This window comes from Erithacus rubecula (genome assembly GCF_903797595.1).
Source record: "Erithacus rubecula genome assembly, chromosome: 3".
In the NCBI taxonomy this organism is placed as follows: domain Eukaryota; kingdom Metazoa; phylum Chordata; class Aves; order Passeriformes; family Muscicapidae; genus Erithacus; species Erithacus rubecula.
This window is the reverse complement of record NC_136689.1, coordinates 25,019,861-25,034,268: the sequence shown is the minus strand read 5'-3', so window position 1 is coordinate 25,034,268 and position 14,408 is coordinate 25,019,861. Positions and strand designations below refer to the sequence as shown.

The following is a 14,408-nucleotide window of genomic DNA, read 5'->3' as shown; positions in this document are numbered from 1 at the left end:
TCTCAGCCACTACCCCCTTGAGAGTCAGTGAGCAATACAAGGTTCTCCCACACAAGCTACTGAACTGTTCTGTCTTTTCCTGAGTCAGCTTAACTTTTTCTCTCAGAGAACATCAGAGCTAACTTTCACTGCTGCCAGGGGGAAGTTAGGCCAGCTTGGGAAAGAAAAACATCAGCCAACATCGCTGTCAAAAGAAGAGGAAGCCCTGAGAGATGCAGTCAGTGTCAAAGGGGCCCTGTGAAACACCCTCAGCGTGTGGGTACATCTGCAATCCAAACAAAAGGAGCTTCATTTGCCTGGGACTGGGCAGCAAGAGCCTTTCAACAGCTCAGCTGTGTGACTGTGTGGCATGGATTTCTAATACTCACAGAGATTCATAACCAGATGAAAGATATACAGGTAGAGTGGTGAAACACTGAAGGGTCTTTACTACCTTCCAAAATCTGTTATTACTACAGTGGCAGTTTTCCAGCATAAGCACAGTTCTTACATTTTCCAGCTGACCCAGAGGAAACAAAAACTCCTGTGCTGCCAAATCTTAATGAGATTGAGTTTGACCACACTCATGTAACACTGAGCTTCATGCAGAGAAAATGTTGGGTTAAGCAAACAGCAATGTGTTGTGTTAGTATTTAAGCATCAATGCAATAAAGTAACTAAATCTATTAAGAAGAAAATGACAGACAATTCTGGTGTTGATTTTTGTGAATTACACTGATTTCAGTGAAAGCAATAATCATCTCCACAGTATTTTTAGAAAATAAATGGAAAAAGTTAGTAATCAAAAGAATACATTTGGAGATCACACTAATCTGTTCTGCTTTGTACATGACACTTCCTGGCACAGTAGATTCTGATGGTATTAAAAATCACAGGACAGCTGGAAAGAATGATTTTTTTATAAAGCAAGAAGCATCTTCAGAACAGCTCACATGCCAGACTTAAATAAGGGTTTGATTTTTTTAATTAGGACTTTTTGGAAAGCACAAAAAGCTGGACATTCGGTCAATTAAACTTGACTATTATACTTTTTCACTTTACAGTAGTTTGCCATCATTTACACTCTTAAATTCAGTGCAATTATGCAAAGTAGACAGATGTATTTGTGCATCAGGATGGACAAAGTTGTACAAAGGTCATAAAAATACAACTGTGATGAGTGTTACTACTCTATCCAGAGTAATACAAAAAGGGAAATGTTTTCCCTTTTAAAATTACAATTCTCAAGTGACTAAAATATAATTTTCTGTTGTATCCCTTCTGGATGCTATAGATAATCTTTATCCCTTCTCTTGATCACCTCCCTACACAACAAATCTAGGAATGCTAATTGCTTATCAAGCTACAATCCAAAAGCAAGATATTATTTGAAAATTTAGACTTCCACAACCCACAGTGATATGAAAATACTGTTGGTGAGACATTGACATCCTCAGGGGACAAGTTTGTTAGTGTTCAGTGTCTCAAAATAAAAACCAAAAGGCAATTTAATGTCCAGACACAAAATGGAGTCAGTAAAGCAATTTTCGTTGATGTTTGGAGCCTGTATCCAAACATCACCTTCAGATTCCTTCTCCAGGTGAAAGACAATAGGAAAGGTTAAAGAGCAACCTTAAGATTTAGTAAAAAAATATCTCAAGAATTCAACAACTAAGTAAGAATGCTCTTGAGACTGAAAACTTACTCTAAAAAATCTGCAAAAAAGCTGTATCAGTTGTATCTTCAGGATGTGCAATCTGGGTTACTTGGGTCTGCAGTAAAGTAATATAAGGACACTGTGACTGCAATTTGTGATCCACAACACATATTTGAAAGCAGTGTGGATCCCCTGGAGCAGGATGAAAAAGACATTCCAATCAAATTTAAAAACCTATATGTAAGTAGTATATAACAACACTTTAAGAACAGAGAATAATGAGAAATAATCAAGTAAGAGCCACTGAATAGTGGAAAGATTAATACTGACTTCAGTAATTTTGAGATCCAGTTTGAAGAAATAATAAAAACATCAAAGTAAACATTTGATTTTTCTATTTGTAGAATAGTTTTCACAGCAGGAAAACTGTAAAGTGGTTCCTAGTAACATTCCAGCAAAGCTGTGTTAGAGGACAGTACAAGTTGCAAAGACAAGCCTACACAAGGTGAGAAAGGCTAGGATGAAAGCAGTCTACACTTAATTCAATCTCTTGTGCAGGTATGTCACAATGGGTCAGTTGAAGTCACATACCTAAATTTTACATGCACATTTACTGCACAGAGGAGATGGTTGCACAGAAATGCTATTTAATCAACAAACCACATTCCTCAATTTTAAAAAATAGGTCTTGCAACACAACAGTTTTCAAGCCTTGCTGTGGTAACAGATGTTCTTTATTTTCTCCCTAATGCTCATCTATTATGACAAAATGTAACATTATACATCTGTCTCAAAGGAGAGATTTGATTTCCAGCTGAAACACAACAGATGAATTTTCCTTATCTTTATGAAATGGAGAGGATAAATACACTTAACCTCTGTCCCCCACTTTTCAATTAAGAGCTAAAAGACAAGTCATAGCCTGTGCATTTTGAGACATCTAGACCTGATTTCCCTGAGAAGCAGCTGGCTCAGCACTTCTGATACAGCTGAGTGCTCATACTTCACCAACCACAAAGATTTCAAATCCAGCATTCATAAATGAGGAAGACTAAATTGGTGAGTACTTTTTAAAGATTTAAGAGGCTCACCTAAAACTACTGCTTGCAGGCATGTAATATACAGATTTGTGCCCAAGTACAGCACAGCCTTGCAAACTGAACAGCCTGAACACTCAGACATCACTTTCACCCTGCAATTAATGCTCCTCTTCACTCACAAACATATCAACAACTCACACCTACCTGTGTACACTCATTACACCAGCCTGGTTCAGTCCCAGGGCAGCCTTTCTCTGGGACTTTTAGGAGGCTGTGCCTCTCCAGCAAGGCACAACATGGTACTGCAGTCCACAGCTCAGCACATGAGCACAGCAAGGCTGGACTGACAATGCCACAGCTTTCAAAGCTTTTGATTTGCAACTAATGCATTGTTTTATTGCAAACAAATACTGATTTTAATTTAATAAATATTATCTGGGATATATCAATGCCTCACCTGAACAATCTGCAGACACTGCAGCACCCACAAACTCTCCTCCATGCAACTGCTCAGCTTTGGACTATTTGTACAATCCTAATTCTTACCTCCCTTCTCCATTTTTCCTTATGCTTAACACCAGGCTGCCCAAACAGCAGGACTAATATTTCTCCTCCTACCACTTCCCCCAGTCAGGATCTTGTTTCATTCCCATCTGAAGATGCCTTCCATAAGCTCTTTGCCCAAGAAAGGTGTATTTTGTTCTACCATGGTTTTAGTAAACTGACCGTGTTCATCTAAACCAGACAGAAGATTCTCTCTCAGAAGTATCTGACTACAACTTTGCAAAGTTTGTAACATTGTTAGTTGATGAAAGGGGCCACTACATATTTTCAAGAGCCACCAGAACTTGCCTTTCTTCTTGATAGGGAAGAACAGCCCCTCTTTAGATTTACAAACCTTGCATGTTTCCAAAAGTGAACTTTTCTGGACAAAATGTCACTATATAGTATGTCCATACAATAGATATATTAATTAATATCACATAACATATATTTGTGATATATATATATACTTCTGTAGGGAAGTACAAGTAATACATATAATGAAAATATTACATCATACTAAAATTTTAACAAATTATGCCTAGCAAATTCAGTTGAAGGTTTGGAAGTGACTCTTATAATCCTAGAAGTGGCATTTCCTTAAAGCAGAATTTGTTATAAAGGGTTGATGGGGGGTGGTGGTGGTAGAAGTAGCCAGGTTTGCATATGTGAGGTGTGCAATTAAGCAGAATGAAGATTAAAGTAGATCTGTGGGACTGCTAGAAGTTTTCATCTATGTAAGTTTGAAGCCCTGTGTTATGAGCCTCAAGCCACTTGATGGGTAGGTCTCTCTAAGATCAAAGGCAGTCAATTCAGTCCTTCAGTCATGATGTTCTTCAGGTTTTTGGTTTAGTTTCTTGGTTTTCTATCATTAAAAAATAAAAAAAACCCCAACAAAATAAAAACAAAACAACCAACCCAAGGTATACTATTTTACAGATTTTTTTTCTTAGTACAAATAACTAGGAAATAAAAAAGGACGAGATTTTAACGTTTTCAGCTGGTTCTAAATATATTCTGTGCATTTAAGTCAACAGGCAAAGATACTTAAAATAGTACAACCAACTCTGGATGGCATCTTTTTGTTCAAATGTAATTGCTTTTCTGTAGGGCATTTCAGAATGAAAGCAATGCTGCTAACACCTACCTGTACCATATACACTTTTACTTCTTTAAACTAGTGTTGAACTACTAAAAGCTGATCAAGCTTCAAATAAAAATAGCTAAAAGCAAGAAAGCTTTCTACAAAGAAGTATTTTAGAGCAGAACTACAGAGCTACATAGTACTGTAACACTAATAATTCTGGAAACTAAAATTTCAGTACAAGCATTTTTAATTTCTAGTACATTAAATATCTCAATAAAAGCTACACAGAAGAAGATGTACATAAATACTTCTTTGGATGTGCATATAGTTGTTTTCCATTAGCAGGAACAGAACATACCAGATAAAATAAGCAGTTCAATAATTTCTGCATCTCCCAGATAGGCAGCAGCATGTAAAGGGGTCCTTTTCTCATTATCCTGTGGTAAGAGGGGGGGAAAAAAGGTTTTATTTAAAAGAAAAAAAAGTATGATTTAGCAATTTGTATGTTATGAAAAAACACTGCATAAAAGTTAATCTTCCAAATATTGTACATTATATATTTAAATAAACCATAATTACTCTAAAGGCATCAGTCACATATACTAAGACAAGCATGCTTCTCCCTAAGGAGCTCTTAACACCTACATAGTCAATTGTTGTTTTCCTGACACACACAGGATGCTCATCGTGTCTTTAGATTAACCTACCAGTTATAAATCACCATTCACTTGTCTCCAGACAAGAACTTGAGTCTGTCCTACACAGTTAAAAACAGTGTGTTACTGTCATATGCAATGATTAGCAACAAACATTTTCTTTGTGAAGTTTAAAGCATTTTCAGAAATTATAATTTTAATCAAAAATAGGAAAGAACTTAGAGTGTGTAAGGTTAGAAATAGTGGATTCCAATTTCAATTGTCTCATTTAGTGCAAATAAGCAAAGAGAGGATAGAGGTGAAATTCATTTTGCAAAATCCCACTCTGTACTTTTCATTAGTTTAAGCTGATCTAAGGTCCTTCTGAAGGTACCAGTATTTATTCATGCACAATATATAGCAAGGAAGAGTCTCTTTTGAAAGATTAACACAAAATATCTCATAACTCTTTCAGGATCAGTGCCAATTTCCCTGCACCAGTTTATAGCATAATCAGAAAAAGACCACATCACAGTGAGTGATAAGAATGAACAAGAACCAACCAGTTTGCTCTCTGAGGGAAGGCTGGTGAGAAATCAGAAAAGAGACAGATAATCAGTCAGCATCCTGGTTCTGGTCTAAGCCCTGCTTGGATATCTAGCTCCTTTTAGTAGAGTTTCAAATACACTGGGGGTGAGGGATCAAGATTATATGCAGCAAGAAATTTTAAGCGACAAGACATTTCTATTAATTCAACTCTTGTGTCACGACAATCATAAAATTGACACACTATTTTTTTTATATTGTATTGTGAAAAGCACTCTTCTCCCTTGCTAAAATAACCTTATTTATTGAATTCTGACTTGAGAGCTAGCATCACATGAGAATAAAATTAGAGTTCATGGCAGGAAAGATTTTATAGCAAAACTGGAGCTGCGATTCAAGAAGTTCTTCTGAAATATAAAAGACAACTTCAGAACTCAGAGCATTCAAACCACCCCCTCTAGAAAAAATATCACGTACTCCCTGCCTAGTCCCTTCTCAGAAAACATCAAAGCTACACAGTTCACCATATTAGCAATGTTTCCTAACAAAATTTCTGAATTACACACAAGAAATTCCAAATTGAGCAGTGCAAATCTGACACTGATGCACCCTAAGGAATCAATGCTACACTTATCACTAACCCCACATAGTACCTCACCAATTTCTTGCCAGGGTGTCTCAAATGCAGGATAAAAAAAGACAGGCCCCTGGCACTAAGGACTTGCTATCTTGAAAAAAAAAAAAAAAACTTTAAAAAAAGGAGGAAAACCAAACACCATGTCCAAAAAGCAAAACACAAACAAAAACTAAAAAAAAAATAAATAACAGAACCAAAAACAAACAGAAAGGAATGGAAAAATACAAGATGCACAAAGAAAAAAGAAAAGCAATACAAATAATGAACTTGCTTTCCCAGCCAGCAACGAAAATCTGCTTCCATTTCTCCAGTATGGAGAACAGAGCTCCTATAGGTAGCTAGCATTGAAGCCTTGTTTATAATAGGCTAGAGAGCCTATAAACTAGAGATTAGGGAACACATATGATAGTATACTGAATGCAATTTCATCATAGAGAAAATAGGATGGGCCATGAGCACATTCTTCTGCAGACACAGCATTTACAACAAAGGAACATGAGACATAATTGCATTCTCCACTCAAATGGCAAAACTCATTATTATAAAAATGTTCATCACACTTGTGTTGTTGATGACTTGGTTTTGTTTTGTTTTTTTTTTTTTAACATCTCAATTACAGAAGTCATACCAGTAACCAATGTGACAGAATGAATCACAAATCTTCCAATAAAACGGTGGACAGAAGGGAGGTGTTTATCTAGAAATACACTAATCACCAAGTGACAAATATATTTTCCTGAAACATCCATGGTCCAAACTACTGATGAATTTCAGACATGCTTCTCAAACAAATCCAACCTCTATTAAAGAAAACGCATCCTGAAACCACCAAGATACAAACATAAAAGCAGCTTAAACACAAGCAACATTTCTTCTCCACCACCCCTGTTTCCAAGCTGTGAGTTTCCAGCCATGCAAATATTTCAGTTTTGCTGCTCTTAACCCGACAAATTGAAAACACTCTAAGTGCAGCTCCCAGTTCTGCAGCAGGGAGCACAAACTGGGAGCATACCTAGGCAGGAGGCTGGAGATGTCCCTGCTCTCTGCAGCACCAGGGCAGCACTGCTGGGATGCTCAGGCCTGGTCACTTTCTGGGTCAACTCCAGAGATGGAATTTCAACAATCTCTACCCCCAGGGTATCTACTGACCACAAATATTCCACATGCTGAGGGTGTTTTGACAGAAGCCCTGCCCTTTCTTTCCCCTCTAGTTTCACAGCCAGCTTTATTTTTTTTTTTATGCTTTCAAACTTTTTTTTTTAATTTAACGTCTCTGTGCAAAAGTTTTTGTTTAGTATTTAAAAACCTGGTTTTCAGAACCTGTTAAAAAAGGCAGAAATGCTGCATCCAGCAACCTCCTGTGCAGTTTTTACTTCCACTAAAGCAAAATTCTCATTTTGCTCCAACTGAAGACTTACATTGAATGAATGAATTTCAATAAATGAAATCTGAATAAATTTTTAAATGCTACTAAAGTACTTCTGAACAGATCCACTACTTTCTATTTTAAAAGTAATAATTTAATGAACAAATTTCATCTGCATATACAAACCCCTGCATATAAAGGACTACTTTAAATATAACAAAGAAAGCTTTCAGCCTTAATAAGGAACTTTAGAAGCAGACATCTCGCAGCATTAGTTTTGTCATACTAATATAAATACTGACCCTAATATTCTTCCTTTAATTTCATAAACTGAAATGACACTAAAAATTTTTTTCTCTAGAGAATGGATTTTGTACATAACAGTCACTGTTATACAGAATGTACAATCTAACACTGTTAGTATTATTTAATTCCAAATATTGAAGTGTTGCAGCAGTATTTGACAACAACTGAAAAGCAAGTGTTGTGGCACCTTCATTTTCAGATTCAAAAATCTGCACAGCAAATGGGACTATTACAAATCTAAATAACTGTAATGGTACTAAGGACCCAGATCACACTGATTGTACTAACCAGGCTTTACATAGTTGAAAGAGAACTTTCAACCTTTTAAAACTTGTTTCCAGTTGAAACAACAAAGGAATTTATATTCTCAATAAGAAACTCTCAAGTTTAATTCCAGATATTAGTCAGTACTGTCATTAAACTAAAATGCAATAAAAGGGCTCAGTTCTTTAGGAACCAGTTTTCAGAATGATAGTTCTGCATCACAAAAGCCCCAGTTATCATATCTCCACGTGCCTTTGGGATGTATTACATGAAAAATGTATAATCCTGCCAATCCCAGTACTTCCATTGATCAAGTTTCCTAAGCACTTCATCTACACAGGAGTTTGTATAAGATGGCAACATGAGAAATGTGTAGAAGGCTTTATGATCCTGGCAAAACCAAATTAAGTGACATTGATGGTGGCACTGTAAGCTTCTTCATAAACTCTAACCTAGAACAATGGTAATGCCACCTTTGTTTCTTTTGACCTAAACCAGAAGCTTTAATTGCTTCATTGCTTATTTGACGGATCAAAACTTCTACAACGGACAATTCTCTGCTAACTTAAAGACACAGGTTTCAAACCTACCTCTTTTGAAAGTATCCTTTGATTTAGTGTCCTTTGAGACATAACAATTTACTCCTGGTTTGGGTTCTATCTCAGCAATTGATTTAGAGTAACCACATACAACTACAGGCAAATCTCTTATCCCATGCATATCCAGTAAGACTGCCATAACCAGTCTATGATTCCTCCATGAGTACATTAGAATATAACTTCAATTTGCCCTTCAAATAGTTTCAACATCTACTGATCTGGTATCTTTGAATTAAATAATTTTTTGAAATAGCCTGAATGCAACTTTCACCTTCATGAAAACTCTTTAGCTATCTGCTCTTCAAAACCAAATTCTGCAATAACACTTTAATATATTCTCATTATTTTATAGTCACGCTTACAAAATATAATTTAATAGGTGTTTTGTACTGTATGACTTGTCATCTGTCTACATCTAGTGCCATCTGTTCCTGGTAGAAATCAACCTTAAATACACAATCACAAACCTTGAACAAGTTTCAATTCTAACATACCCTGCAGTAGCTTTAACTAACATTCCTTTTAAGTGAAACTGAGTTTAAATATAACTTAGTATATTTTTGGGTAAGTTTAGAGAGACAGAACTTTTCAACCAGGATGATGTGTAACTCCTGAGTTCATGGAAAATGTCTATGAAGTGATTACAAAGTGATTACAATTCTTTTATAGTGTCCACTATCACAGTGTGAAATCCCAGTGCTACTCATTAGAACAACAAATTTTAGTTACAAATTTTACTACATGTTTTAGAATAATCATTTCTTCAGGTGGGATAACTATTTACTCTAACAAAATTTCTTGTTCCTATATTAAAAAAAAAAAAAAAGTTCATATGCAAATATTAGGCCTTTACATTCCAACTTTACACTTTTTAGAAATTTATTTTAGGTACTTGATTCCATAAATGAGGACTAACTTCTCTGAAGTATGTTCAATCACAACAGTGTCTTAAAAACACATAGCTAGCATTTGAAAATTAGTTAATTGAAACAAGAAGAAAAAGATCAAGTACTAGACTTTGAAGACTTGTAAATATGTGAGGAATTAATCCTGTATCCTTTTCCTACCTTAACTGCAATTCATCTGCTATTTCTTTGGATTTTTTTCTTGCAATTCTCAATTCTCAGAACTTCACATTGCCAAAACTTAACTAATTTCTAACTAATTATGTTTCACATAATTTTGGGAAGTAGATCTCTATTTTCTCCCCATATTCCAAAATTAAGATGCATATCCAATATAGAGAGTGAGCTAATGTTACATTAATGGTCTCCTGCATGCTTAAAATATGAAGAAAGCATGACAGTAAACCACAAAAACAATGCATACTACATGGCTAACAACAAAGTATCCTTTGAAGACAGACAATAGATACATTTTAGTTGAAATTATTAGTTTTGTCATACTGACTGCATTAATTTCTTGAATTAATTGTCATGCTCCTATTTGCATGAACACTGGTACTGCTCTTGCGAGAAACGTTTTTGAAAGCCCTGTATTAAACTTTCACTGGTAAGATCTTATCACTTCTCATTCAATTTCAGGACATGCCCTTTTCATGCCATCTATAAGGAGGGCAGAGCAACTCTAGACCTCCAAATAATCACAAAAAACCAAGGAGGAATCTTTGCACTCTTGCTCATTAAGACAGTGACCTTGAGAGACCTTATCTTATAGGAGAAAATAAGTGGTTTTAGCAACAAGGGTCATAATCTGCCAAACCCCACTGCTATTTCTAGTTAAGAACTTCAGCACCAGTTTAACAGTGCATGCTCTTTACTAATTTCTAGCTGATAATCATGATAATGATAATAGTAACAACAACAATAACAAAAACTGGCACAACGTGGAACAAGCCACAAAATCATTTACTCATGATTACTATTTGTGGCACTGTGAGCTTGTGGAGGCCTTAAAAAAAACTGGATAGCAGCTGTAGGTTGCAATAAAAAATAAAAGATACTTCAGAAGAGAACTACAAAGTAGCCTGGAAAAATGTCACCAGAGCACCATTTTATGACAAACCAGGAGTTTACCTGAACATAAGTCATTTTAAACATCTGCATTCCTCAAGAGTATAGGCTCACAGTTTTCTAAATTGTAACAAGGAACAATAATAAAAAATAAAATCCCATTATATGATAATTTTGAGTAGATCTACACTTACCCACAGAATAACCATGAAGCACCACACTTGTAGGATGTTAGAAGAAATGACTCCTAGCTATATAATTGCAAAGGAATTACTTAACTTTCTACTCAAAAATCTGATTTTCCAAACATCAAAATCCCACAGCAACTGCCAATGGTCAGATCTTGCATAATGGGCATATTTCAGAAACAAGGCAGAAGTTTTACTTGAGTATGGGTGAACAGAATGAGCAAAAGTGGGGGAACCTACACCGAGTGGAATTAAAAACTACAGCAGTGAAAAAGCCTGATCTATTCTGATTTCATTACTTGTGGCAGTCATAATTGGGTAAGAAATTCGGTTATAAAAACTATCAAGATATTCACACTTCCATAATGAGAAATGAACCCTGGTCTGGAAATCTCCTTCTCCTGGACAATAGGTTATCTGTCACGGTGAAAACCAAAGGGAGGAAAAAAAGAATCACTTATGCAAAATTGGAGTTTTAGAGTCTATTAAAAAAATGACAAACTGACCAACTATAGTGCATTTCATAACCAAACAACTGTCTTTTCTTTTTCTGACTATTGAAATATAATCAAGTTTTGAATCAAGTTTCTTTCCTAACATGAAACCTGGGGAATATTTAAAGTTTTACAGAAAAAAGTCACACATTTGAGTTTTACCTTTATCTAGAGAAGAGCAGAACTACATTATCTGTTTGAACACCATTCCACATTGCACATACACAAATGAGAATCCCCACGAAGAAGGGGGCAGGGAAGAATTCACATTGCATGGCTTTGCTGTATGGACATACTTGGAAGTTCCAAAAGCATCCTTGTTTGGCATGATGTCTCTGGGCATTTTTAAAATGGAATTTTTGTGACTGAATTTAAGCTCAAGTTCACAGAACCGCACTAAAATCCCTGGAAAAATAATTTACTTCCAATTCAGCTAATGATTCTAGTCAAGTAATAAACATAAAATTGATAAAAATCTCTATCCCTACTGAATCACTGCATACAATTCACACACAATATAAAAACTTGCAAACAAAAAGCACATTGAAGGTTTGCACAGAAAAACATCATTTTATACATATATTTGTAAATATAAGTGTACATATATATGATAGCAACATGTTGTATTGGAATATTCACTTACATTCAACCACTTACTAAAAATTCCTTTTTAGAAACAAGTAAGATAGCTCATTTGTATCTTTCTAGCAATTTTAAACAACAGGAAATATCTTTTATAAAAATTGTGCAAAAAACGTTGGATGCCAAACTACTCCCATCTAAAAGACAATCCAGTCTTCAAGTTTGGCACAGAGTAGAACAACTTGACAGGAAGAGGACAGGAGAAAATTTACTGGCTTAACTTTTACTGAATCCCAAACTTTAACATCCACAGAAACTCAGTGAAGTGACATTTTAAATGTAAGTTGATACTATACTCCCACAAATGATTGATAAAAAAGGAACCTGAAGTTCAGACCAATTCATTTTGTTAAATAACACTCTTCCAGGCATCTTTCATGCTGTCTTACATGAAAAAATTAGGTACAAAACACCATTCAGGTGCAATTGCTGGAAGCCCTGTTCCTCTTATAAGAGTGGCCCCAAAAGAAACCCACACAAAAGAAAGTGAGTCACACTTAAAGCAAAGAACAGCTATTAAGCTTCAAACTCCATCCAAGATTATGATTGCCAGCAATCATCTTACAGCCAGCTAATGTCTCATTCAGAACATGAGAGTAAAAAATTCTCATTAAATATATGTACAGTAAAAAAAACCCCAATAAGTTATTTTGATGTGGTTAAGATGTTTAAAAAGTGAGATTCAGTACTTGAGCAGGTCTTGTTCACATATAAGAACAGGAGTGCTTGAGGTATTTTGGTAGACATTCCATCTTTGTCTCAACTATAAAGGTCCACAGCAAGAAGACTTGTTGGCTTGCTGTCAAGTATTTCAAGAAGCAGATTTTGAAACAACTGAATATCTCTCTGTATTTTTCCACTTCCAAGTAATTCAGCTCAAAACCATTTATCTTCAGTTTATTTTTTTTTTTTTAAAGTACTGAGTCAGAGTGGTTTTTTCAAATACTCATCTTCTTGCACCCTTTAACCTTGACGTTCCATGAAGGTTTTTGTAATACTGCTATCATAATTCTGCTGCTCAAATTCTAGAACTTGTATACAAGCACAGCTTCTAAGAAAAGCTAAACCCAGTTTTGTACATGCTTCTACATTTTTACATGTTTTGTAGACATTTTTACACAACATATAAATAATTTTGGCTGAATTATAAAGGCCAAGATTTCTCATGACCAAACTCAAGGATTCATTTGGATATTGGATAAGGACCTGAATAACTAAGCAGGTTTTGTGAGCTGCAGCTCCCTTCCACAGAAAAGTTCCAACATCAAGAACTGGTCCCATTTATCACTAATAAAGGTTACTGAATTCTTGCCCAATACATAGTATGAATAAAGGGCTATTTTGTACCCTTTGGTAAGAGCAACTTGATCTCACAGTGCAGCTGAGGCATTTTGGATGTATTTTCCTTCCTTTAACTTGGGAATAAAAAAAGCAACTTCCAGGGCCAAGAGTATTTGTTAGCATGCTAGAACCCAATGGGGGACAGAGCAAAAAAATTCACAAAAATTAAAAAACACCTATCCATCAACCTCTAGAGCATTCAGAACTCTGCTATACTAAGAAGAAGAAACAAACAAAAACAAAAAACCAAAAACCAGAAACGCAAACAAAAAAAGCCCTCAAAACCCCAACAACAACAACCACCAAAAAAAACCAAACACAACCCCCCAAAACCAATAATGTGTAATTGAAAATACTTGCCCTTGGCTTTATCATTCCCAAATGCCAGTTATAGGATTTATAAACATTTATCTGGTATGTATGGCAGAAAAAAAACCCCAGTTTTTGATCAGAATGCAATTGCTGGTAAGAAAAATAATAAATAAGACTGAAAATATTTCTGGGGAAAAAAAAAAAAAAAAAAAAAAAAAGCAGTATGAGAAAACAATGGATTTTCCATAATGAGAGTACAGTACTGTGGAGCACATTATGTAATCCAGCCTGTGCTCACAGAGTGGGCTGGAATAGGGGCACTGCCTTGCCTTACAGTGTCATCATCTGTAATGTTTGAGGACACAAATAAGAAAATATGCCAAGAGAGAAAACAGTACAATACAGGCTCTGTTTATGCTCCAGTGAAAGATCACACACCACACTAGGTAAGGTATGCACATCTCCACCACAGTTTAAATCCAGCACATTACGTTCGGGCCACTGACACTTTTGTTCAGAAAAGCTGGGGTTTCTGCCCTTTTCATTGCAAAGGCAAGTGCTCAAATGACAACCACCAATGTAAAACAGACACTTGTCCCACCAACTGCATTGTCTTACTGACAGGAAAAGATTTGCTTTTCAGGTTGTGTGTTTAATGCTAGCTCCTCTTCTTGGAGCAAGCCAAAACATTTTCCTGGTGTATGTTAAGCTGAACAGCTTCATGAGGTAAGGTCATCTAGTTGCAATATGCACTGAACTCCAAACAGCATACAACATAATCTATGCGAATTCAAAGGCT

The 14,408-nt window shown here is 35.6% G+C and overlaps 1 protein-coding gene across 2 annotated transcripts in view; it reads right to left on the bottom strand.

Annotated features, from left to right (window-relative positions):
- Positions 1–14,408, bottom strand: part of ANKRD28 (ankyrin repeat domain 28) — a 116,047-nt gene that overhangs the window by 46,342 nt on the left and 55,297 nt on the right. For both annotated transcript variants that reach the window (XM_079300147.1, XM_079300146.1), the window contains exon 3: positions 4,665–4,743. In XM_079300147.1, the coding sequence (XP_079156273.1) occupies positions 4,665–4,743 (79 nt within the window). The remainder of the gene's footprint in view (positions 1–4,664; positions 4,744–14,408) is intronic.